The sequence below is a fragment of the Podarcis bocagei genome, assembly GCF_964188305.1.
Source record: "Podarcis bocagei genome assembly, chromosome: 13".
NCBI lineage: Eukaryota > Metazoa > Chordata > Lepidosauria > Squamata > Lacertidae > Podarcis > Podarcis bocagei.
In genome coordinates, this window is record NC_138138.1 from 53,518,180 (window position 1) to 53,543,858 (window position 25,679).

Here is a 25,679-nt window from a genome sequence, read left to right on the forward strand (position 1 = left end):
GCTCCCTGCTTGTCCATGGCATCGCCTGCCCCACAGACCGAGGCCTCACTGACATTAAGGGTGGGCAGCACCCACCCCTGAAGTCCGGGGCCTCCTCTGTGATGGCCCCAAAACCGTGGACCTCTCTTCCAACAGAGGTGCGTTGACACAACTCTCGAGTCTGTCCTCTGACTGACACTGGCGGGATTCATAGAATCATAGAATTGGAAGAGACCACAAGGGCCACCGAGTCCAACCCCCTTTCAGATTTCAGTGGCCCTAAAATTCAGCACCCCTCCCTCTTCCGTTCTACATCTTTGTTGCACTGCTCCCTTGGCTCAGCGCCCAATGTGGGGCGAACGGATCGCGCTTCCCTAAATCTACTTTTGTGACCGCTTAAGGTGTTTCCTGTTGCGGGACCCTGGAGCGGAATTTGTACAGGTCTGTTCCGTTCGAATGGCTTTATAATCACAGAAGTTGGATGGGACAACAAGAGTCATCTAGTCCAGCCCCTTGCGACGCAGGAAGATTTAATTTAATTTACATTGTGAGAGTATTACTTATTTTTATAAGGCAGGTAAAACATTCGAAAGAAAAGGGTGCCAAAGGCTGTTTCTAGGTCACAACCCTGCAGAAGGAGTCTTTGGGTCTCTGCAAATTCCCCTTGCTCATCTGAGTGGAGGCGAGAGATGGGGCTGGAGCAGTTGTGCAAGCTGGCCTAGTGCGCAAAGACAACATCTGCATCCATTGCCCCGCCTACTTTTGTCCCTGGCCCCGCCCACCACTGGAAGTGGCCAATGGGTGGCTCCCCAGAAGGAAATCTGCCTCTCAGGCTGTAAAAAAAGAAAGAAAAGAAAATATTCCCCAGCTGTGCTCTGGATTATATCATGTCAGGCTGACAGTGGAGGGTGATGGGTCCCCTCCGTGGGGAAAGTCTCCCTGCTTGCAGAAATCTAGCATGACAAGGAGATGTCTGGGCTGACCTGTTTTCCTGACAAGCTAGCTTTTTAGTCTATTTCGGCCAGGGGCAGGATCCAGCGCCGCAGGAGAGCCAAGCATGCACCTCGCTCACCCCCACCCCACCCTGACATGTTCAATCCAGGAAAAAGCCCTTGATTTCCTCCTCCGAACTGGCGTTTTCTTCCCCTGTGAAAAGGAGATTTGAGTTACAGTGTTTGCCTTTCCCCCCTCGCCCAAAGTGTTTCTTTTGGGTTATGTTTCCTAAGCCACTTCCTGCCGGCAGCCAAGACAGGCAGGAGGAGCTCTGCTTCTTTCGCTTCAGCGTGAACCAGGCCGTGGGGGGGAAGACGCAGCCTCAAAACGGGAGGCTGGCTTCTCCCTACAGCGGCCCCCAAGTTCACCCCCCTGGCCCCAGTGAAAAGATCTCCGCGTGGGGAGGTGTGGTGGAGCTTGGACTGCGCACACCCCATACGTGTGCACAACACATGGCTTCCCGCAAAGAAGCCTGGGAACTGTAGTTTGCTACTGGCGCTGGGAATCGTAGTTTTGCTAGAGGGGAACAGCGGGGCCCAGGACGCTTGGGTGTAGGTCATGTGCCTTAAATGCAGGGTGCGCATGCACCCTTTGGAAAACCTTGGGCCGCTCTCAGAATGCAATTCCTGCATAATAATAATAATAATAATAATAATAATAATAATAATAATAATAATTTATTTATACCCTGCCCATCTGGCTGGGTTTCCCCAGCCACTCTGGGCGGCTTCCAACAGGATATTAAAAACACAATAAAACAGTCAAAACTTCCCTAAACAGGGCTGCATTCAGATGTCTTCTAAAAGTCAGATAGAGTGGTACCTCAGGTTAAGTACTTACTTCGTTCCGGAGAACCGTTCTTAACCTGAAACTGTTCTTAACCTGAAGCACCACTTTAGCTAATGGGGCCTCCTGCCACCGCTGCGCGATTTCTGTTCTCATCCTGAAGCAAAGTTCTTAACCTGAAGCACTATTTCTGCGTTAGCAGAGTGTGTAACCTTAAGCGTATGTAACCTGAAACGTATGTAACCCAAGGTACCACTGTAGTTGTTTATTTCCTTGACATCTGCTGGGAGGGCGTTCCACAGGGCGGGCACCACCACCAAGAAGGCCCTCTGCCTGGTTCCCTGCAACCTCACTTCTTGCAGGGAGGGAACCGCCAGAAGGCCCTCGGAGCTGGACCTCAGTGTCCGGGCTGAACGATGGGGGTGGAGACGCTCCTTCAGGTCTACTGGGCCTTTTGAGGCCATTTAGGGCTTTCAAGGTGAACAAACAAGATGAATTTTAACAGGGAGAAATGTAAAGTATTGCACTTGGGCAAAAAAAATGAGAGGCACAAATACAAGATGGGTGACACCTGGCTTGAGAGCAGTACATGTGAAAAGGATCTAGGAGTCTTGGTTGACCACAAACTTGACATGAGCCAGCAGTGTGACGCGGCAGCTAAAAAAGCCACTGCAATTCTGGGCTGCATCAATAGGAGTATAGCATCTAGATCAAGGGAAGTAATAGTGCCACTGTATTCTGCTCTGGTCAGACCTCACCTGGAGTACTGTGTCCAGTTCTGGGCACCACAGTTCAAGAAGGACACGGACCAACTGGAACGTGTCCAGAGGAGGGCAACCAAAATGGTCAAAGGCCTGGAAACGATGCCTTATGAGGAACGGCTAAGGGAGCTGGGCATGTTTAGCCTGGAGAAGAGGAGGTTAAGGGGTGATATGATAGCCATGTTCAAATATATAAAAGGATGTCACATAGAGGAGGGAGAAAGGTTGTTTTCTGCTGCTCCAGAGAAGCGGACACGGAGCAATGGATCCAAACTACAAGAAAGAAGATTCCACCTAAACATTAGGAAGAACTTCCTGACAGTAAGAGCTGTTCGACAGTGGAATTTGCTGCCAAGGAGTGTGGTGGAGTCTCCTGCTTTGGAGGTCTTTAAGCAGAGGCTTGACAACCATATGTCAGGAGTGCTCTGATGGTGTTTCCTGCTTGGCAGGGGGTTGGACTCGATGGCCCTTGTGGTCTCTTCCAACTCTAGGATTATATGATTCAAGGTTAGCACCCACACTTGGAATTGTTATCGGAAACATATGTTTCTGAGCATTAATGTAAAAAAATTATTGTTGCTATTATTATTGCAGGGGGTTGGACTGAATGACTCTTCGGATCCCTTCTGGTCATAGCCGTCAACATTTCCCTTTTCTTACGAGGAATCCTATTCGGAATAAGGAAATTTCCCTTTAAAAAAGGGAAATGTTGACAGCTATGCTTCTGGTTCGACAGCTCTAGGAAGAAACGCAGACCTGTTCCTTTCCCCATTCAGAGGTTATACTTGTGTGGGGAAAGGCTGGTGCGTGAGCAGGGCATGAGGGCTTGCCAAGGAGTCATGCGCCTCCCTGGCGGCCACACAAGACGGCCAGAGCCTTCATGCGCAGAGCTGCACAATGCATGCAGGAAGGCTTCCGGGCTGCGCAAGATTCTAGCTCTCAATGAGGTCTTCCTGCATGGAGCTGTGCCTCCCTCGCAGTGGGCATCTGTGCTGTACGGACAGTGGGCACCAAGGCGGTAGGCCTAGCTGGCATGACCCATCCAGGGGGTGGCTGCCCCACATGGCCTGGCTCAAGCAGCAGCCTGCAACTTCCGAAACAGGCCTTTTTCAATAATAATAATAATAATGGTCCGATTCGGTCTTGGAGAGCGGAGGAATAACTGGAAACCTGTTGGTTGGCGGAGAGGCGCTCAAATAGCAAAGCGGGCCCTGCCTGGAGAGGGAAGGTGCTCGTTAGTGTCTGTCGACTCTGGTTAATGGAGCTAATTGCCTCCTCGATACCTCCCCCCAGCCGGCTCGGCAGGGTTCATTTCAGCCATCACTATCAATAAACCTCAAGCCCGGGGGGCCCCTTCTCCCGGCTCCCAGTTCTGTCCCCGACACGGAAGACAGGCAGAAGAAAACACTTTGCAAGGAGCTAGTCCCCCCCGCCGCAAAGCCTCGTCTTCAGTCGTCCGTCCCCCCCCCCCGGTCTGGGCCTGTCAGGGCCGGACGTGGACTGATCCCGGGGAGAAGGGGGAAGCAGCGAAGGAGGGTCTGCCCCAAACGCTGACCCACGGGGCCCCTGTCCTCGTCTCCTTCCCCCCTCCCCTCAAAGATGTGAGCAGAGCTGGGAGCCAGGACTCCTGAGCTGTCCGAGGAGAGGTTGGAAGAGGAGGAGGGGCAGGGAGCCAGGACTCCGGGGTTCTCTCGGAAATGGGGTACGAGAAGCCGTCTCATTCCATTGCAGCATAACTGGGGGTCATCTGTTGGTTTTTTTGTATTTTATTTGCCTTGTTTCGATTTGCGTAAGCCGGTCCAGGAAAATAATAATAATAATAATAATAATAATAATAATAATAATAATAATGGCTTCCCCCGCATGCTTTGGACCACAACTCATCCCAACCCCAGCCGACGACGCCTGACATCTTGAGCTGGGTTTTTGTGGGGGGGGGGGAGGGTGCCTAATGCCTTAAAGCAGGGGATTCTGGGAACTCGGACTCCTGGGTCCTGCGCCTACTCGCCAGGAGGCTGCAGGCTTCTCTTCGCTTAACAATGGACTCTGGGGCAAAGGCCCTTCTCTGCTCAGGCCTCAGGATCCTACACACCAATGTGGAATGCAGGATGCTGCCCCAAATCTCGCTCCCCGGACCCTCAAGTCCATGGAAGCCTCTTGGGAAAGGAGGGCACGGGGGCTATTGATTGTGCCTTGGGGCAAGAGGGAGGGAGGGGTTAGGGAGTGAGAAACGTGGAGGGAAAACATGGGGCGATGTGTGGGGTATGTGAGCCAGGGTTTTGGTGCAGGGGGGCTCCCTCCTCTTGTGACTGCACTTGGGGGGTGAGGAGGGAGTTGTAGGGTCGGGGCATACCTGGGTTGACCTCCTTGCTGGGCTCGGCTGCCCCGGACGTCCCTCTCTCCTTCTCGGTAGGCGTGTCTGGAACGGACTTCGGGGTTTTGGAGCCCGTGTTGGGATCTGGGGGAGGGGGGCAAGGGCGCACAGTTAAAACTACGGAACCCGGTTCCCACGGGGGGGGGGGGAGGCGGTGGCAGCCGCCATCTTGGAATGAGGACTGGAAAGAGGACTAGGCAAATTCATGGGGCTCTCAATGGCTCCCAGCCACATTGACTATGCTCTGTTCTCCGCACTTGGGGGGCAGCAATGGATACCAGAAGATGGGCCCCTGTTCTGATCCAGAAAGCTCTTTTTACATTCTGAAGGGCCGAGATATGGCAAGTGGGGGTGGGGGCTGGGGGAGGGTGGGGCAGAGACCCAGGCAGGGGCAGACACATTCAGTCCCCAAAATTTATGGGGGCGAAGCGGCAAAAACAGAGCACAAACGCACAAACCCAAAAATAAAATAATAAAATCAACGCGCTCTTTAGCAGTGCGGCGTGGTAAAAACAGAGCAAAAACACACAAACTCAAGAAGAATGAAATGAACGACAACAAGGAAACGATCCCCACGGACACCAAAAACAGTGAAACAATTTCGTCAGATGTCAGCCACCTCCCTGCCCTTCTCGTGTGGCAATTAGGAAACACAACTGAGGCTCGGTTCCTTTTATGGGGCAGAAGGGGGGGGCAGATTTTAGGGTTATCTTTGTTTTGATTATGTATGTTGTGTTTTTTAATATTGCAGTTTTATTTTGTGAACTGCCCCGATATCAATGAGTATAGGGCGGTATACAAACTAAGCAAATAAATAAAATATATAAATAAGCAGGCCAGCTTCCGAGCCACACAGAATTCCGCAACCAGGCAGAAAAGGAGCATAGGGAGTTCTGTGTGCTTCGGGTGCCTGTATGCCTCTGCAGCTCAAAATAATAATAATTTTTTTTTTAATTGCCAGAGTTAAAAGTAAGGGGGGGGAAAGGGCTTCACATTCTCTTCGGGGTTTTAATCTTACAAAGCAGGAGGGCGTGGGGTGTGGTGGAAGGAACCTGCAGTACCACACAGGAACCACTAGGTTGTGCTCTCAACACTGATGCTGAGCAGGTGAGGTCACCTGTGGGCGGAGCCTGAGCTCACACCTGGCGAGGGAGGCAGCCAGGTGGAAGTACCTGCCCAGCCGCTGCCAGAAACAGCCAGACACCTGTGGGGGTTTTTTTTGCCAATAACAAGGCTTTTTTAAAAAAACACCTGTGCTAGGTGGACAGACATTACGGGCACCTTCGTGGCTACAGGACAGACCCTCACCTTTATCTTCCCTCTCCCTCCAAAAGTGAAGATTCTTTCCAATCCCACCCCACCCTAATTTTGTTTTAGTTCTGCCTTCCCCTGCATCCCCTCTCCCAGTCTTGGTATGTGGCAACGTTCTGTCTCGGCCATCCCCACCGATTTAATTTAATCTACATTTAATCACTTTCCCGCCACAACTTCAGAAACGAGGGCAGTTTAACCTATTCATCTAAGCTTCTTTCCCTTTTGGGAGCGGGCTGATGAATTTGCCTGGCAGCATTTTTTTTTTTTTAAATAAACCCAAAACCAAATTTCTGAACTGTGGTATTTTAAAATTCAGATTTTTATTAAGTAGCTAGAGAGCAATGGAAGATTGGGTTTAAAATATCAAGTTAATGAGCAAACGAAACCCTCCCAGATTGGGGGTGGGGGGGGTTTGCTTGAGAAAACCTCACCCCCAAATTCATTTCGCTTCTCTGTTTTTGATCTCACAACGGCCCTGCGAGGCGTGCTTAGGGGCTGAAAGAGAGAGGGAATGCTTAGCCCCAGGCCGCAGGCAGGCAGCTTGGTGGCCAAAGAGGTGTTCAAAGTCAGGACTCCGGGCTCCAAACTCCTCCTTCTGCCGCCCTGGAATCCTCACATTTATTCTGCTCGTTTGTGCGATTTAATCTGAGGGGCAGGATCCGTGAGAAGCGGGCTGAGCGACAAGTGGGCATCAAGGGGCACATTTGCCCAGGTAGGACAGGGGGTGAGAAACAGTCAGGGCTGGGAGAAAAGAAGGGGAAAACAAGAAAGGCTGACATTCAGGATGGTAGGATCAACTCCCCCTCCTCTCCCTTGCTCCCACCCCAAATTTACTCCTCCCCCCCATATTCCCATTTACTGGGCGGTCACGAGCTCATCCTAGTTCCAGCAGGGGCTGTGGGCCTGCCGCGTGCCATGTTCCCAAATCCAGGGGTTTTGCAGAGGGAATGGGTCCAAGTCCCCAGGAGTCCTGGCTGTTGCAGCGGTGGCAGTGAATGGGGTGGGCACAAGCCAGCCACTAGGTCAGTCTTTGCCAACCCGGCACAGCTCAGATGTTTTAATAATTAATAATAATAATAATATATTTTTATTTATACCCTGCCCTTCCCGGTTCAAAAACCGGGCTCCGGGCGGCTAACAACAAATGTAAAACACTTAAGCGATGCAACAAAAAACAGTGTATAAAACGTGAATAACGATAAGTTCAGAATTCAAAAATCAATTTAGGGGGTGGGGAAATCCATCCAATAAACATTAGATGATCACCAGGGCTAGCTGGCTAAATTAGTCCTATTTGGGCCAGTGATGAGACCAAGGGAGAGTTAGCTGTGGGATCCCAGAGCGGGCAATCTTCATAAAAAGGGGAAGGGGAGGGAGGGAAGGGGAATAAAAGATCAGGCTAAGTTCAAATTGAAAGCCAGGCGGAATAGCTCTGTCTTACAGGCCCTGCGGAAGGAAGTTAAATCCTGCAGGGCCCTGGTCTCACGGGACAGAGCATTCCACCAGGTTGGAGCCACCACTGAGAAGGCCCTGGCCCTGGCGGAGGATACTCTGACTTCCTTAGGGCCCGGGACCTTTAAGCTAGGATCATTCATCCAGCTAGCGTGCACCAGGTTGGCGAAGGCTGGCCCTGGCACTCTCCCCCACCCTTCTCCCGGGGAACGGGGGGGGGGGTTCCCTCCTCATTTCCAGGATTCCCCGTTCTAACCCGCTCTCTTCCTGAAGAGGTTCTGGCTCCCAGAATGCTCTGCTCTCGTGCAACGGACCCCCATTCCCCTCCCAGGGACATCTGGGTCATCTCCCCACACCCAGATCTTCTCCCACAAGGATGCACTTTCTGGATTCTTCCCTCTCCCCATCCCCCGACGACTTACGCTGCCCGACTTTCAAGACGACTTTCATGCCTTTGGAGAGGCAGGCACCGCCCTTCATGTTCTCAAGCCCTTCCTTGGTACCATCTGAAGTTGCTGTGGGGCAGGAGAGAGAGAGAGAGAAAGAAATTAGCCGTAGTTATGGGTTACAGCCAGACTGCTGTAATGCACAGTATGCGGGGCTGCCCTTGGAAACATCTCCCCAGCAAGGCTTCCTGGCATCTCTAACTTGGCTATCTCTTCAGAGCCAGGCAAATATACCTTTCTAAAAAATTCATTTCCCCAAGTCTTTAATTGCTAGAAACGGCGGTGACGGCTGCCAGGTTGCAGTTGTTGTTTTTTCTGCCATTTTATTCCCTTCCGAGTTTCGCTACCAACTCGTGACGATGCCGGCTTCTGTTTTTCTCCCGCAAGGCGCCCAGAGAATACTGATGGGTGGCATGGGTGTTAAATAATAAATTCATGGGCCAGCTGCAAGGGAAAGCTCATGAGGCCTTGGACAGAGACCGGAGGAGGTGGAAGATGGGAGACTTCTCCTGCCTGGGGTGCAGGGACAGGCCCAAGGCTTCAAAAAGGGCCATTTTGAATTCCTTTCATCGCCCAAGACTTTGTGGTATTAAAGAGCTGATGTGGGGGGTCCAGTAAAAGGTAAAGGTAAAGGGACCCCAGACCATTAGGTCCAGTTGTGGCCAACTCTGGGGTTGCGGCACGCATCTGTCTTTACTGGCCGAGGGAGCTGGCGTACAGCTTCTGGGTCATGTGGCCAGCAGGACTAAGCCGCTTCTGGCGAACCAGAGCAGCGCACGGAAACGCCGTTTACCTTCCCGCCGGAGCGGTACCTATTTATCTACTTGCACTTGACGTGCTTTCAAACTGCTAGGTGGGCAGGAGCAGGGACCGAGCAACGGGAGCTCACCCCATTTGAACCACCGACCTTCTGATCAGCAAGTCCTAGGCACTGTGGTTTAACCCACAGCACCACCCACGTCCCTGGGGGTTCCAGTGGTGTCCCCCAATTAATTATAATTATTAAATTATTATAATTATTATTTATTATTTATACCCCGCCCATCTGGCTGGGCTTCCCCAGCCACTCTGGGCGGCTTCCAACAAAATATTAAAATACAGTAATGCATCAAACATTAAAAGCTTCCCTAAACAGGGCTGCCTTCAGATGTCTTCTAAAAGTCTGGTAGTTCTCTTTGACATCTGGTGGGAGGGCGTTCCACAAGGCGGGTGCCACTACTGAGAAGGCCCTCTGCCTGGTTCCCTGTAACTTGGCTTCACGTAGCGAGGGAACCACCAGAAGGCCCTCAGCGCTGGACCTCAGTGTCCGGGCTGAACAATGGGGGTGGAGACGCTCCTTCAGGTCTACTGGGCCTTTGAGGCTGTTTAGGGCTTTCAAGATCAGCACCAACACTTTGAATTGTGCTTGGAAACGTACTGGGAGCCAATGTAGGTCTTTCAAGACTGGTGTTATGTGGTCTCGGCGGACGCTCCCCAACCTTCCTACCCAGCAACTCAGACCCCCCCCCCCCACCTAACCCGGCAGCCCCCTCAGCGCTCTCAGACAAACCCGACGCAGCCCTGCCTTTCCAAATGATGCTCTGCAGGGTCACTTAATATTTAAACAAGATGTTTAATGTTTGCACAGACAAAAGTTCCCCTCGTGATCTGTTAATAAGCCAGAGGCTGCGGAGGCGAGTGGGCCGTTTTGACGCACCTGCTCTGCCAAAGCCTGATGCGGATGCAGAGAAAAAGAGAGACAGAAAGAGAGAGAGAGAGAGAGAGAGAGAGAGAGAGAGAGAGAGAGAGAGAGGCCATCTTGGCAAGCAGGCTGCCTCCCTGGGTGCCCCACAACCACTGGCATGGGGCAGCCAAACCCACAGATCAGGCTTGCCCAGAATAGCACAAGGAGAAATTAAATTCTGCTCGCAATCCAAGGCGAACCTTGCAAACCTCTCCAAATTGTCCAAAAATGTGCCGATTATTGTTTATTGCATTTATAAAAGGTAAAGGGACCCCTGACCATTAGGTCCAGTCGTGACTGACTCTGGGGTTGCGGCGCTCATCTCGCTTTCAGGCCGAGGGAGCCGGTGTACAGCTTCCGGGTCATGTGGCCAGCAGGACTAAGCCGCTTCTGGGGAACCAGAGCAGCGCACGGAAATGCCGTTTACCTTCCTGCCGGAGTGGTACCTATTTATCTACTTGCACTTTGATGTGCTTTTGAACTGCTAGGTTGGCAGGAGCAGGGACCGAGCAACGGGAGCTCACCCCATCATTGCGGGGATTCGAACTGCCGACCTTCTGATCGGCAAGTCCTAGGCTCTGTGGTTTAACCCACAGCGCCACCCGCGTCCCTTTATTGCATATATATCCCACCCTTTTTTCTCCAAGGAGCGCAAGGTGGTGCACATGGCTCTCGCCTTCCTTATTTACTCCCCACAACAACCCTGTGAGGTAGGTCAGGCTGAGAGAGGCAGCGACCGCCCCTCCAAGGTCACCCAGTGAGTTTTATGGCCAAGTGGGGGGATTTGAACCCGAGTCTCTCCCAGGCCCGAGTCCGACTCTCTAACCACTATGCCACACTCGGTAATATGCGTAAAAATACACATATTGACAGAAAAACAACATACAAAAATGTGCTTCATTGGGGTAAATTGCTTGCAAAACTAGTCAAAACTGCATGTATTAGGAAAAATTCACACAAAAATGCTGGTCGATTTTCATTAGGTTTTCTTAAAAAAAATACCTCTGCAAATTGCTGCAGAAACGGGGAGAACCAGATATAAGATTGAAAGAATGAGAAACTGAGAGAACCGGAACTGACAAATCCATCCGTCTCTCCTCGCAACCGACCCAGATCTGTCCCAATTGCAGAAGAGCATCGTCTTGTTCTTAAGTCTGCGTTGAGGATTGCTTTTAATCTTCCAGGCTTGCCTTTTGTGTGCATTTTATGAAAATGTTTTTTTTCCCCTGCGATGGCGATTTTAATTTACGTAAGCCGCCTCAAGTGGGGCATAAGCCCCTGAAAGGCAGAGAAGAAATCTCAGGAACATTTTTTTAAAAAAACAAATAAATAATAAAAAATAGAATTATATGTGAAGTCCTCCGCTTGAAACTCAGCCCACAAACTCCCTGTTCTGTGAAAAATATACCAGTCAAGGGTGCCTGTGTTAGCAAGACAAACCGTGAGAAGGACTGGCAGCTGAAACCTAACTAAATTATCGTGAGGTTAAATCATGCTGCTGTTGTTGTTGTAGTAGGTGAATTCCTCACAGCTTTCCTTTCACAGAACTGCAAGCACGGGAGAAAAACCCAGAGGCCGCCTAGCTCAGCTTTCCCCAGATATTTCAGACTAAAACTCCCGCCAGCCGCAGCCAGCAGGGCCACTGGGCATGGGAGTTGTAGTCCAAAATATATAGAGGGCGCCAGGTTGGGCAACGCTGATTTAGATCGACCCCTGGCCGAGGGATAGGAGCACCTATCAGCCCCACCCTTACCCGCTCTGATCAGGCGGCTTAATCCAAATTATGGCGCAGGGCCGGCTCAAGCGTTGGGCAGAATGGAGCAGCTGCCGCAGCCTTAATACCTGGGATGGGGGAAGACGCCATCTTGCCCTCTGCCTCAGGCGGCAAAATGTCTTGGGCCGGCTCCTATGCAATGTGTGGCTAGGGTTGATCAATCCCCCCCATTTGTGGGATGCTCTCCCCAGGGAGATTCAGCTGGCACCTTCATTATACACCTTTAGGTGCCCTGCAAAAACATTCCTCTTCATCCAGGCCTTGGGCTGATTGACATCCGATACGGTTTTAAACGTGTCGTTGGTATGGGTGGAGGGTTACTGCTTTGCTTTTGTTCGAGTTTTCATTATGTATTTTGTGTTTTTTAGCTTGTGTTTTAATGCTGTGAACAGCCCTGATATCTACGGATGAAGGGTGATATACAAATATTATCAATAATGTCAACAACAACAACAACAACAACAACAGGGCCTTCTTGGTAGTGGCCCCTACCTGGTGGAATGCCTTCCCATGATGCGGGTGGCGCTGTGGGTTAAACCGCAGAGCCTAGGACTTGCCGCTCAGAAGGTCGTCGGTTTGAATCCCTGCAAGGGTGAGCTCCTGTTGTTCAGTCCTTGATCCTGCCAACCTAGCAGTTCGAAAGCACACCAGTGCAAGTAGATAAATAGGTACCGCTCCGGCGGGAAGGTAAACGGCGTTTCCGTGCGCTGCTCTGGTTCGCCAGAAGCGGCTTAGTCCTGCTGGCCACATGACCCGGAAGCTGGACGCCGGCTCCCTCGGCCAATAAAGCGAGATGAGCGCCGCAACCCCAGAGTCGGCCACGACTGGACCTAATGGTCAGGGGTCCCTTTACCTTTTTAAATAATATAACATTTAGTAAACGTCTGAAGGCAGCCCCGTACAGGGACGTTTTTTAAGGTTTAAGGTTTTATGGTATGTGCTGGAAGCCGCCCGGAGTGGCTGGGTACAAATAATGAGTTGTTGTTGTTGCAGCGCCAACCAGCCCCAGGTAGTTGGGCCCAGGAGCCGCCATTTTGATTTCCCAACACGACCCCAACAGAGCATCACTCCAAAGCCCTGTGGGAAAGTAAAATGGTGGCTGGAGCTGGGAGGCCCCCACAGCCCTGTCACCTGGTGCTACCTGCAGCAACAAAAATGAAATTTAAAAAGGTAGCAAGGCGGCTGTCTCAATGGGCCCTGACTGGGCGTGGGGCACATCAGTCGCAAAAAAGATGTCACGCTTTGGATGTTGGGGCCGGCAAAATAATAATAAAAAAATATTCGTTTGTTACATTTCTAGATCGCCTTTGCCTTCCAAGGATCTCAAAGTGGTGCACTTGTCGGCCATGATTAAGTGGGCACAAGACATTGGTCATAATATTATGTTTGCTGACTGGGAACAGTTGTGGACCACCGGTATAAAATTCACGGCATGTAATGCCTTAAGAGAGAATATTATGAAAATGATTTACAGGTGGTACATGACCCCAGTCAAGCTAGCAAAAATATACCATTTGCCTGAAAATAAGTGTTGGAAATGCAAAGAAACTGAAGGTACTTTTTATCACCTTTGGTGGACGTGCCCGAAGATTAAGGCTTTCTGGGAAAAGATATATAATGAAATGAAAAAGGTACTTAAATGTACTTTCCCTAAGAAACCAGAGGCATTTCTCTTGGGCATTGTCGGCCAATTGGTGTCAAAGAAGGATAGGATTTTCTTTATGTATGCTACAACAGCAGCAAGAATACTCATCACAAAGTATTGGAAGACACAAGATCTACCCACCCTGGAAGAATGGCAGATGAAAGTGATGGACTATATGACATTAGCCGAGATGACTGGCAGGATCCGCGATCAGGGAAAGGAGACGGCGGAAGAAGAATGGAAGAAATTTAAAATTTATCTTGAGAAATATTGTAAAATTAATGAGTGCTAAAATGTTGAGGTTATAGAAAAAAAGGGGATTACAGCTGCAAAAGATTAAGTAAAAGAAACGAACAAGGGAAAATTAGATAAATTTAAGGGGGAGGATTTGCTGAAACAAATTTGGAAAATGGGATACAGAAAGGGGTGGTATGGGGAAGTTGGTGAAGTAAGGTTTAAGAAAAAAAAGGATTTGAAATTATACATGTTGGTTTATGTGTTTGTTTGTTTGTTTTGTGTATTGTTTGTGTTTATATAAATTGTGAAAAACCAATAAAATTTTTATTAAAAAACCACAAAGTGGTGCACTTGGTTCTCTTGCTCCCCATTTCATCCTCACAACAACCTGTGAGGTTGGTTAAGTGACTGACTACAAGGTCCAGGGTCGGATTTAGGTTTGATGAGGCCCTAAGCAAGGTAATGGGGCCCTTTCTATGTCCAGCTGTCCTTTGTCAACAACAAATTGTCGCTGTTTTTTGGGTTGGATATATGCTCTATGGTCATTTATGGACCTAATAGGTATCTCAAGCCATTTGCCCATGTTGCCCTGCAACTAGTCCATGCAGAATGTAGGCACCCTATATATAGAAAGGAGCAAACCTGCGATATTTTAGGGAGCAGACGAGGCCCACGACTTACATCATAGCAGCCTACACAACACAAAACACTGTTGCCGTCTGTAGGTTTTATTTTATTTGTTTTGTATCTTATATTTTGGAAATGTACAGGTGAAACTTGAAAAATTAGAATATCGTGGGAAAGTTCCTTTATTTCAGGAATTCACCTTCAAAGGTGAAACTAATATATGAGATCGACTCATGACATGCAAAGCGAGATATGCTTCTACTTCTCAGAGGTCCAATCTTGCTCGATTTGCAATCCTTGTTTTGCTGATTCCCTTGAATATTCCTATTTTCTGAGATTGTTAATTTGGGGTTTTCATAAGCTGCAACGCCATGATCATCGCAATGATAACAAATCAAGGCTTGACATATCTTGCTTTGCATGTCACGAGTGGATCTCATATATTAGTTTCACCTTTGAAGTTGAATTCCTGAAATAAAGGAACTTTTCCACGATATTCAATTTTTTGAGTTTCACCTGTAGAACAAATCAAGGCTTGACATATCTCGCTTTGCATGTCATGAGTCTATCTCATATATTAGTTTCACCTTTGAAGTTGAATTAATTAAATAAAGGAGCGTTTCCACAATATTTGAATTTTTCGAGTTTCACCTGTATAGCCAGGGGTTTTTTCCTTTAAATTTTTTGGGGGCCCCAAGAGAGCGAGGCCCTAAACTACAGCTTGTTTAGCTTATACAGTGGTACCTCGGGCTAAGTACCGTATTTTTCGCTCTATAAGACGCACCAGACCACAAGACGCACCTAGTTTTTGGAGGAGGAAAACAAGAGAAGAAATATTCTGAATCTCAGAAGCCAGAACAGCAAGAGGGATCGCTGCGCAGCGAAAGCAGCAATCCCTCTTGCTGTTCTGGCTTCTGGGATAGCTGCGCAGCCTGCATTCGCTCCATAAGACACACACACATTTCCCATTACTTTTTAGGAGGGAAAAAGTGAGTCTTGTAGAGCAAAAAGTACCGTATTTAATTTGTTCCAGAGGTCCGTTCTTAACCTGAAACTGTTCTTAACCTGAAGCACCACTTTAGCTAATGGGGCATCCTGCTGCCGCCGCGCCGCCGGAGCCCAATTTCTGTTCTCATCCTGAAGCAAAGTTCTTAACCTGAAGCTCTGTTTCTGGGTTAGTGGAGTCTGTAACCTGAAGCGTATGTAACCCGAGGTACCACTGTACGTAAATCCGGCACTGCCAAGGTCACTCAGGGCGCTTCGTGGCCGAGTGGGGATTCGAACCCTGCTCTCTCAGGCCCTAGTCTGATGCTCTATTACGCCACATTATGCTCTCTTCCCCAGTCCTGCGGTTTCCAGCAACTGGTATAAGGCCACAGGCTCAAGTTCGCCACACGCAGATCCGTTATTCCTGGACTGGGCACTGTCACATGTTCACAGGGTGGGACGTTGCCCACCCTACTGAGATCTGCTGAAGCGCGGACTCTGACCCCTTCGTCCAGTGGGTGTTTTTCCGGAAGGTTCCAAGCTGGCGATGCCACGCGGCACCCCGAAGCCTTTGGGTTCTCTCGTTCCGCTTCTGCGAGGGAAACGGGGGACCCTAATGGATTTTTTAAAAGAAGAAAGAGAGAGATTTGGGGGGGGGGGTTCGCGTGCAGCGCGCGGCGCGGGACTCTCTCTCGCTGGCAGCTGCCGGGGGCTCTGGGAAGCTGGGACCGTCGGTTCAGTTTAGACTCGCTCGGCTGAGCCCTCACAAAGAACACGCCTGGCCGGTGGGGGGCCACCCTTCGCGAGGCTGCAGACGCAGGGCAGGCATGAGAGACGGCCGTGCCCACCCCCCTCTCGGTGCCCACCTCCCCGCCAAACGGCCGGGGCCTGCTTGCTTGCCCAAGCCCCTCTCCGGAGGGAGACCACGGGCTCCTGGCAATTGAGGGCATCCTGCGATTTCTTTAAAAGGACAACACATCCTATGGACTTTTTACAGCTGCAGTCTCCAAAATTAAAAGTTTCAAAAAAGAAAGAAATAAAAAGACAAGCCGGGGTTTGGCCCTCGGTGACCGCTGCACCTTTCGGCCTGGCGGGTGCCCATCACCTGACCTTAGGTATATTGAGAGGGTGTGTGTGTGGCCAGCTTGGATATGCATTAAAAAATATTAAATTGCTTTCCCCGATACTCGCCAGGGATATAATATCTGAGCGAATGGAATGATTTACAAGGGCTGCCCAGGGTGGAGGGGGCTGGCACCAACCTGAAGCTGTGCCCTCGGACTTGTTAGTCCTCAGAGGGAAGAGATTTGTGGCAGCCGCCCCCCCACAGCACCCGCGAGAGCGATGCACCCCATTTCCTCATGGCACTGGAAACGCGGCCATCACCGTTTGATTATTTCTGCCCAAGCTTTCTAGGGAAAGTGATGGGAAAAAATGTTGTGGTTCCTGCATTTGGGGGGGTTGGTCTGGATGACCCTCGGGGTCCCTTCCAGCTCTGTCGTTCTGTGATTCTACGGTGGCTGGGCTTTGTGGCGCCATTTAAGGCAGGCAAAACGTGCTGAGATGCAGCCACTTTTTTGGGGGGGGGGGCTTTAAATGAGGTGCTTGCCGTTTCCTCTTCCATCACTTCCTGTCCTAGATGGTGCCACCACCTTCCCTGCCCCCAGCCAGCCCATTTCCTTCTTCCCTTCCCTCCTTCCACTCAGCTGTCTCGCGCTCTACCTCATGCTTGGCTGGGCATAAATTCATTTGAAGGGGGAGGAAAAACTGGGTCAACGACGCCTTGCCACCACCACCGGGAAAAAAATCCACTATGTCCGCCCTGATGCTCCCATCACCTGGCTTTGAGGGAGGGGGGACGGGAAGTGTCAGTGTCTGGGGTGGGGGAAAGTGGTGGAGAAGCTGGCGGCTGTCTTGCCCGGTGGGTAGAGCAATGACCTTGATTTGTAAAAATATATATATAAATATAAAAAATAAGGTGAAAGCCACGGCAACTGTAGAGATCTGGATTCCCTCGCTTGCCCCCCCTGGTTGGGCAGAGGAGGAGGGGGAGACGCAGGATGGTCAAGTGGGTTTCTTTCAACATTCGTCTGCTTGCCCAGGGGCACAACCCAAGCTGCAAAGCAGAGAGAAGGGAAGAAAAGGCAGAAAGAGGAAGATATATATATCTGTATCTATATAAATTGTGTGTGTGCGTCTTTGAGAGGAGAGGGAACGGGAAACTGCTATCCCCCATCCTTGGCAGCCATGCAAACCCCATATATCTGGGCCTGCGTGGCCCTAAACAACAACCCCACAGATATCGCTTGCACGCCCTGGGGCAGGAAATGGGACTTTGCGTTAAACAGGTTCCCTGGTGCACTCACACACACACACACACACCCTTCAGAAACAGTCGCATCACAGAAATGGTAGACACGGGGGTGGGGAGGGTGCTTTATGCTCGCAAGAGGAAGGGGGGAGTTGAGTTAGACCCCCCCACACACACACACCATGGAAAAAGCAGACAAATTGGTGTGTGTGTCTGGGCTGGGGGTGTGTGTGGAGATTGGCTGGTTACCCCAAAGTGGCTGCTGTGGTACAGCCAAGTGGCTGGCTCATACAAGTTTGCCAGGAGACAGTTGCCATGGCGATGGCTGAAGGGCCACCCCAGGCAGCCGGAGCTGATGAGACAGGGACAGGGGAGAGGAAAGGGGGGGGGTTAGAGGACTCGGTCCCTCTCCTCTTCCTTAAAAGATCAGGGGGATGCTCACTAGCCGTGCCCCAAAATATATCCCTCTTCCTTTGCCCCAGGACTGAGATGGGCTAGAACAGGCCTTAGGACGGCCTAGTCAGCCTCAAATTCCCTCCAAAGGCCGAGTCGCCCTCCAGTCCCCTTAAATGCTGGACTCCCAGCCTCCGTCACACGGTATCATTGGTTTCTGACAAGAGGATAAACCCCGGGCAACGGCCACGCATTGCAGGTGGGGCTGCCCATGGAAATAAAAAATATGGCGGTGAAACTATTGCGGTTGCCACGTTTCCCTGCTTTCTTGGAAGAGGCGCAAAGCCTGCCTTTTCTGCGAAGCCACCAACAGAATCAGCTCGCCTCCGTGCCCAAGCGGTGCCCTCCAGGTGCTTCGAACTACAACTCCCGTCGGTCCCAACCAGCCGCAATGAACCCCAGTATCCGAAACAAACAAACACATACTTCTCTGCCCTCACCCTGCTATTCCCCCTGCCCACCTCTCTCCCTTTGTTTCCCTTCTGTCCGTTTCCTAGGATGTTTGCCCCTCGGGGGCAGGGATCCGAGCTCTCCTTCTTTGTAATTCACCGTGTACATGGATGGTGCTACGTCACCGACAGCAGCAGCAACTACGGATGTTGCAAGTCGCAAGTCGTTAAGGAAAAGGTGACTGATTATTCATGGAGTAGGTGTGGGCGCTCCTTGGCAGCAATGGGCGCATTTAATGTTCTGCTCTCCACCGCTGTGCCAGGGAATAGGCGCCTTCCGCCTTCCAAGAACCGCACGTTCCCGCTTTTCCTGCCTCCCACTTCTCCTGCCCCAGGTATGCCGGGGGGCCCACGGGAAGCAGGAACTTAAAGCACCCCCAACTGTGTTTTGTGGACGTGCCACTTGGACCTCGTGCAAAAACATCGATCCAGTCGGGATGGAAGAATGTCTCAGCGCTGGGTTCCCCTGGTTTTCCAACCTTGTATTCAATTCTTCCCATTTCTCCCCCCATTTGTACATTTTTCTTTGCGAATGGTTCACACAAAAATCTGCGTTTTCACGCACATTCCCCCTAATGTGTCCTTCTTCTAAGACTTCGGAGCACATTTTTGGATGGCTGGAGAACAGTGTCGCAACATCCAGAGACGTGCACAGTTTTTAAGGATGTCTGGGTTTGCTTATTGGCCCGGGCGGTGTGAATTAAGTAAATCCGCTTTCGAAGGCAATCCAAACCAGTTTCTCCCCCGTCTGTTCTTAGGGCATAGATGCAAAGGAATTGAGGGCCTTTGGGAACAAATAAAGGACTGCTCTAGCAGTCTACCCTTAAACAGTCCTAGCCACCAACGTCATTGACTTCTGGGTGCAATTCAAAGGACTGGTTGTGCCCTAAAAACAGCCCTACGTGGCCAGGGACAAGAATATCTGAAAGATGGCCACCATCTCTTCTCTCCCCATATAACTGAGATCTATCTCTGGTTGATTTGTATCCCATCTTTCCACCAGCAGCAGTGCAAATACAAAGATGCCATAAGATGCAACAACATCAATCTGTTTAGTGTTGTTTTTAAACAGGCACCCATGTTGTGCTTTAATTTGGTTTTATTGTTTCATTCTGATTGTTTTTAATTTTTGCTGACTGCCTTCCTCTTTAGTCTGTTGGAAAGTTGCAATGATAAATAGGTGCATTCCATATACTACACGGGGGGTGCAGGTGGCGCTGTGGGTTAAACCACCGAGCCTCTTGGGCTTGCCAATCAGAAGGTCGGTGGTTCGAATGCCCACAATGGGGTGAGCTCCCTTTGCTCAGTCCCTGCTCCTGCCAACCTAGCAGTTCAAAAGCACATCAAAGTGCAAGTAGATAAATAGGTACCACTCTGGCGGGAAGGTAAACGGCGTTTCCGTGCGCTGCTCTGGTTCGCCAGAAGCGGCTTAGTCATGCTGGCCACATGACCCGGAAGCTGTACGCCGGCTCCCTCGGCCAAGAAAGTGAGATGAGCGCCGCAACCCCAGGGTCGTCCGTGACTGGACCCAACGGTCAGAGGTCCCTTTACCTTTACCTATATACTACGCATTAGGTAGAAGCACACAAGCCCTGCTCCCACAGGTACATACACACGATACCCTTAAAGAACATTGGAAACACATTCTTACCCTCAAAAGATTCTGGAGACTATAGTTTACCCCTCAAGAGTTCCAGGCCCTAGCAACCCTCAAACTACAGTACCCAGAATTCCTTTCGGTAAATAATATGCTTTAGCAGTGTTTCCCAAAATTGGGCCTCCAGCTGTTTTTGGACTACATTTCCCATCATTCCCTAACCACTGGTCCTGCTAGCTAGGGGTGATGGGAGTTGTAGTCCAAGAACAGCTAGGGACCCAAGTTTGGGAAACCTTGCTTTAAAGGCACAATGTGTATGCAGCCGCAATCCCTCTCAGCTACCTCTGATCTGAACATTATTTTTAAGGATCTCTTACACTCTCTCTCTCTCTGTTTCTCAATATCCTGTGTGGTGCATGGGTTTTAACCACGATTTCCTGTTCCTTCAGCCGCATCTACCGCCTGCCAGACTGGCGGCGGCACCTACAGACATCTCAAGGCCTTGCAATTCTGTGCAAGCGAGGGATTTGGTATGCAGAGGGGACGTGCAGAAAGAAAAGGAAGTCCCCCCCCCTTCCCCAGGGTGTTAAAACTTACTGATGATGTAATAGTCCTGGTTGGTCTTGAACTCGTGGCCCCAGAGGTTGGGGCTGTACTCCTGGAACTTGATTGTGAAGCGCATGTCTTGCTCGGGCCGGTCGCAGGTGAGCAGCAGGTTGGGGGTGCGGAGGATCTCGCAGCGCTCGGCCTGCTCCGTCTGGACCAGGTACAACTTGTAATATTCATAGTCCTCTGTGGAAAAAGGGCCCAGCGGCACAGAGCGGGGGCAGATGAGGTCCAGGCGGTCGCCAATCTGGGGGTACAAAACGTAGCCCTCCTCGTTCTGGAACCTGCAGGGGAGCAACGGATAAAATCAGCTCAACGGAGTACATTGGGAGCCAGGACCCTGCATTCTTTCTTTCTTCCTTTCTTTTTCAAGTACCGTATTTTTTGCTCTACAAGACTCACTTTTTCCCTCCTAAAAAGTAAGGGGAAATGTGTGTGCGTCTTATGGAGCGAATGCAGGCTGCGCAGCTATCCCAGAAGCCAGAACAGCAAGAGGGATCACTGCTTTCACTGCACAGCGATCCCTCTTGCTGTTCTGGCTTCTGAGATTCAGAATATTTTTTTTCTTGTTTTTCTCCTCCAAAAACTAGGTGCGTCTTGTGGTCTGGTGCGTCTTATAGAGCGAAAAATACGGTGCTTTTTATTGAGATTTAAGAACACCAACACTGACCAACAAAAACATCAAGTCTTGTTACAGATATCCTACTTTATGCTCCATAGAGCCGTTGACTTCCGTCCTTCCCTTCCGCAAGTTTTCTTATTCCAGTCTATAATTCACAGTTTCACTGATTAAAAAGAACACCATGACGTAAGAATTAATTCAATCCTGCCAACGTTTTCATATTTCTACAATTCTCACTTATATAAACCATGAATTTACTCCGTTCTTTTTGGTACTTCGTCTCCTCCTGATTGCGAATTCTGTGTGTCAATTTTGCCATTTCAGCGCATTCAACCAACTTTATCTGCCATTCCCTTACAGTCGGAATCTGCTGTGACTTCCACTTTTGGGCTATCAAAACTCTAGCTGCTGTTGTTGCATACAAATATAATCTTTGGTCTGTCTTCTTAATATCTTCTCCCACCAAGCCTAGCAAAAATTCTTCCGGCTTTTTTGGAAAAGTATAGTTAAACCTCTTTTTTAACTCATTATAGATCGATTCCCAAAACTCTTTTATTTTGTTACATGACCACCACATATGGTAAAAATCGCCGTCCTTTTCCTTACATTTCCAGCAAGTTTTGCTACTTGTCCCATACATAGGACCCTGCATTCTTTCAACCAGCCTCCCTCGTAACAACAAAACCCAGCGGCCCCAGCGCCTGGGGAAGTTTGCTTGATGTCCATTTCCAGGACGGTTCGAAGGTCCAGCAAGGTTCCCCTCAAAGCACCTGGGAGCTTGTTTTCTAGTAAGACGAGTGGCCTAGCACCCTGGGTGAAAGGATGCGAAGAACCAGGGTGCCCGAGGGAGAAGGGGACCCCGCGGTGCTTAATTACGAAACCAACGTTAAATAAGCTGGAGTTCTTGTTATTGAATATACCAAGAAAAAAGGACACCAAGAACTCAGGCCAATATAAGTTTCAGTAGTGGGAGTGGTCCCTACTCACAAATCAATACAGTGGTACCTCGGCTTACAGATGCTTCAGGTTACAGACTCCGCTAACCCAGAAATAGTGCTTCAGGTTAAGAACTTTGCTTCAGGATAAGAACAGAAATCATGCTCCGGCGGCGCGGCGGCAGCAGGAGGCCCCATTAGCTAAAGTGGTGCTTCAGGATAAAAACAGTTTCAGGTTAAGAACGAACCTCCGGAACGAATTAAGTACTTAACCCGAGGTACCACTGTAGTCAATTGTAACAAAAACTAATCCATTCAAAAGTATGTATTCTGACAAAGATTACAAACTCAAATCACTGACTTCTGCTCAATGATTGAAACTAAGGCCTTCACGGCAAATCTAACTAAGGACTAATATGAACTTATCTCTACTCATAAACTCTTATCTCTAACTCTGTAACGAATTATTGTGTTATACATATCCTTATGAGTCTGAGTTTGTAATCTCCGAGTTTGTAATCCTTGTCAGAATACATACTTTTGAATGGGTTAGTTTTTGTTACAACTGACTACTGATTTGTGAGTAGGGACCACTCTCACTATTGAAACTTACATTGGCCTGAGTTTTTGGTGTAATTACGAAAGCAAAGCAACAGGTGTTGCTAGCAGCGAGGAGCAAGATCGAAAACACAGTCGTGTTGGGGCTGGTTTGTGGAAGCGACGTTTCTCTGAGGAAAGGCTTTCTGCAGATGCTCAGAGAAACCAGCCTTTTAATGCTCAACGGGCTGAGCCCAGACGTTGGAAGATAACTACTGGTATTAAATTAAGCCAGGAAGGCTTAAGGCTCTCTGTAACCGGAAATTTGGTGGACACCTTCCAATATCATTGGAAACATGTCAGTTTCCCCATCACACGCCCAGCTGCAAACAGCCTCTCATGGCAAGCAGTGGGGTGAGGTGGTTAAGAGTCTTGGACTAGCAACTGGGAAAGACCAGGGCTTTAGTCCCCCATCACGCCATATGGAGATTTCTGGATGACCCCTGTCTCTTAGCCTATCCTACCTCACAGGGCTTTTGCGATGCTAAAATGGGGCTTGAGAGAAGCATTGTTTACATTGGTGTATGCAACATTTGAGAGGGACGCGGGTGGCGCTGTGGGTTAAACCACAGAGCCTAGGACTTGCCGATCAGAAGGTCGGCGGTTCGAATCCCCGCGACGGGGTGAGCTCCCGTTGCTCGGTCCCTGCTCCTGCCAACCTAGCAGTTCGAAAGCACGCCAAAGTGCAAGTAGAAAAATAGGTACCACTCTGGCGGGAAGGTAAACGGCGTTTCCGTGCACTGCTCTGGTTTGCCAGAAGCGGCTTAGTCATGCTGGCCACATGACCCGGAAGCTGTACGCCGGCCAGTAAAGCGAGATGAGCGCTGCAACCCCAGAGTTGGTCACAACTGGACCTAATGGTCAGGGGTCCCTTTACCTTTAACTTATGCAACATTTGCAGACGTCAGCACCTTCCAGGTGCTTTCTCCTACAACTCACGGCTGGTCCCAGGTTTCGGAAGGCAGGTTTACACACACACACACAATACTTTTTGCTTCACTCTGACGCCAGGACAAACAGGTGCCATTTCTCAAGAAAACAAAAGCCTTATACTGACTCCATTCACCAGAGGCACAGGCGAGACCAGTGAATATACCACGAGGACCTGTCACCCTCACCCACTTGCAAATCTCCTTCTAGGTTTATAAATCAGGGCTGCAAATTTTAACCCACTGATTGGTTCGGCTAATCAATTTCAGAAGCCTTTTAAAAGTTTGCTGGGGAAGAACGTCTCCACAACATGCGGGAACCATTCGTCCCTAGTGAAAGTGGAAGGAACTGGGCTGCTTTAGGGTTGCTAGTGGTGAAAAAAATAAAATTAAGCAGGTAGGGTCATAGCATTTTGACTAAAAGTCATCAGGAGAGCTTGTTGTTGTTTTTTGTTGTAGTGTGGGGTGTTGTAACCTTTTGCCACATCTTTCTAGATTGCCCCCGCCTGCCAAAATTGTTTGTATTTTGCAATCAACTGAAAATAACGCCCATATTTGACAAGTCATTTTGGCTCACCCGCCAAAATCAGACAAAAACTGCGCATAGCGAGCACGATCTCTTGCATAGGCAACTACACCAGACATTTCAGGTATCTGACCAGAAGTCTCTAAGATAATGTCTGCTACGACAATAATAATAATTTATTATTTATACCCCGCCCATCTGGCTGGGTTTCCCCAGCCACTCTGGGCGGCTTTCAACAGAATATTCAAATACAAACTGCAGGAATCGTAAAACACAGACAAGAGACCGTGTTTCCTCGCTTCAGAACGGCTGTTTTTGCCCATATGCAAATTATGCAAATTTAATCAACTGATTAACTGACAAAAACTCCCGCGATTGAAAAACGAAGGTTTCTTCAACTGGGTTGGCAGCCCTACTTATAAATGTCCTGACATTTGGAGGCGTTTAGCACATCCCTTTAAATAATAATAATATTAATAATAATCACGCAAAATCCTATTTAAAAAGCAACTGATTGAAGTTGCCTCAAAGATCGCAAAATATAAAGCCCAGAAGTTCTGTGTTTTTCCACCTCCGGGGTGAAGTTCTTTGCATCTGTCTTTAATTTGCATTTCTTGGTCTATCCTCCGCGCCATCCTTCCCGAAAACAGCAGGACACCCCCCACTCTCCCTGTTCATCAGTTGGTCCCACATGCCCTGGGAGCATCATGCGCCGCCCCCCAAACCCAGGCAAGGAACCATCAGAGAACCGACAAAGAATTCCAACCCTGTATTCAAACCTGTTGACATTTGACCCCAGAGCCGCCTGTCCCCAGCCCCCTGGGACAGATCAGCTGCCAAATGAGATAATAGCCCAGGAGGAGAAGAGGCATGACTGAGGCCTGGCCAGGGGTGGCGGTGTGGTTAGCACAGCAGCGGATAAAAGACTCCTGGGTCCTACCCCTTGCTCAAAAAAGGAGGGGAGTGGCGATCGTAGCGATTCCTAGGATCTACCCTCCAGCCTTAAGTCATTTGGCCCTGCAAATGTCTCGGCCGAGGGGTGCTGGGACAGGGGCAGCTCAGTCCGAGCCAGAGCTTCGCCAAAATCTGCAAAAAAAAATGTGAATATTAACTGGGCAGCAGTGTTTGAAGAGGGGCAGGATAATTGCCACAAACCAGCAATAAGGCAAGAGCCAAAGTTGGCTTGCAGCTGGGTATACCGTATTTTTTGCTCTATAAGACTCACTTTTTCCCTCCTAAAAAGTAAGGGGAAAATTTGTGTGCGTCTTATGGAGCGAATGCAGGCTGCGCAGCTATCCCAGAAGCCAGAACAGCAAGAGGGATCGCTGCTTTCACTGCACAGCGATCCCTCTTGCTGTTCTGGCTTCTGAGATTCAGAATATTTTTTCCCTTGTTTTCCTCCTCCAAAAACTAGGTGCGTCTTGTGGTCTGGTGCATCCTGTAGAGCGGAAAATATGGTAATTCAGAGGCCAAATGGAGCACTTCTGAGAGGGGCCACATCACACAAGACCTTGGGGTTGTGTTGCCATGTAGCTCACAGGCAGCAGGTACGGTAC

The 25,679-nt window shown here is 49.6% G+C and overlaps 1 protein-coding gene across 3 annotated transcripts in view; it reads right to left on the reverse strand.

Annotated features, from left to right (window-relative positions):
* The window catches only part of EFNB3 (ephrin B3), a 69,865-nt gene that overhangs the window by 3,855 nt on the left and 40,331 nt on the right, over positions 1-25,679 (reverse strand). For 2 of the 3 annotated variants that reach the window (XM_081168060.1, XM_081168062.1), the window contains exons 2-4: positions 20,506-20,798; positions 8,082-8,174; positions 4,873-4,977 (exon numbers count right to left, since the gene is read on the reverse strand). In XM_081168060.1, coding sequence (XP_081024186.1) covers positions 4,873-4,977; positions 8,082-8,174; positions 20,506-20,798 — 491 coding nt within the window. The remainder of the gene's footprint in view (positions 1-4,872; positions 4,978-8,081; positions 8,175-20,505; positions 20,799-25,679) is intronic. The other variant, XM_081168061.1, reaches the window with a different exon arrangement.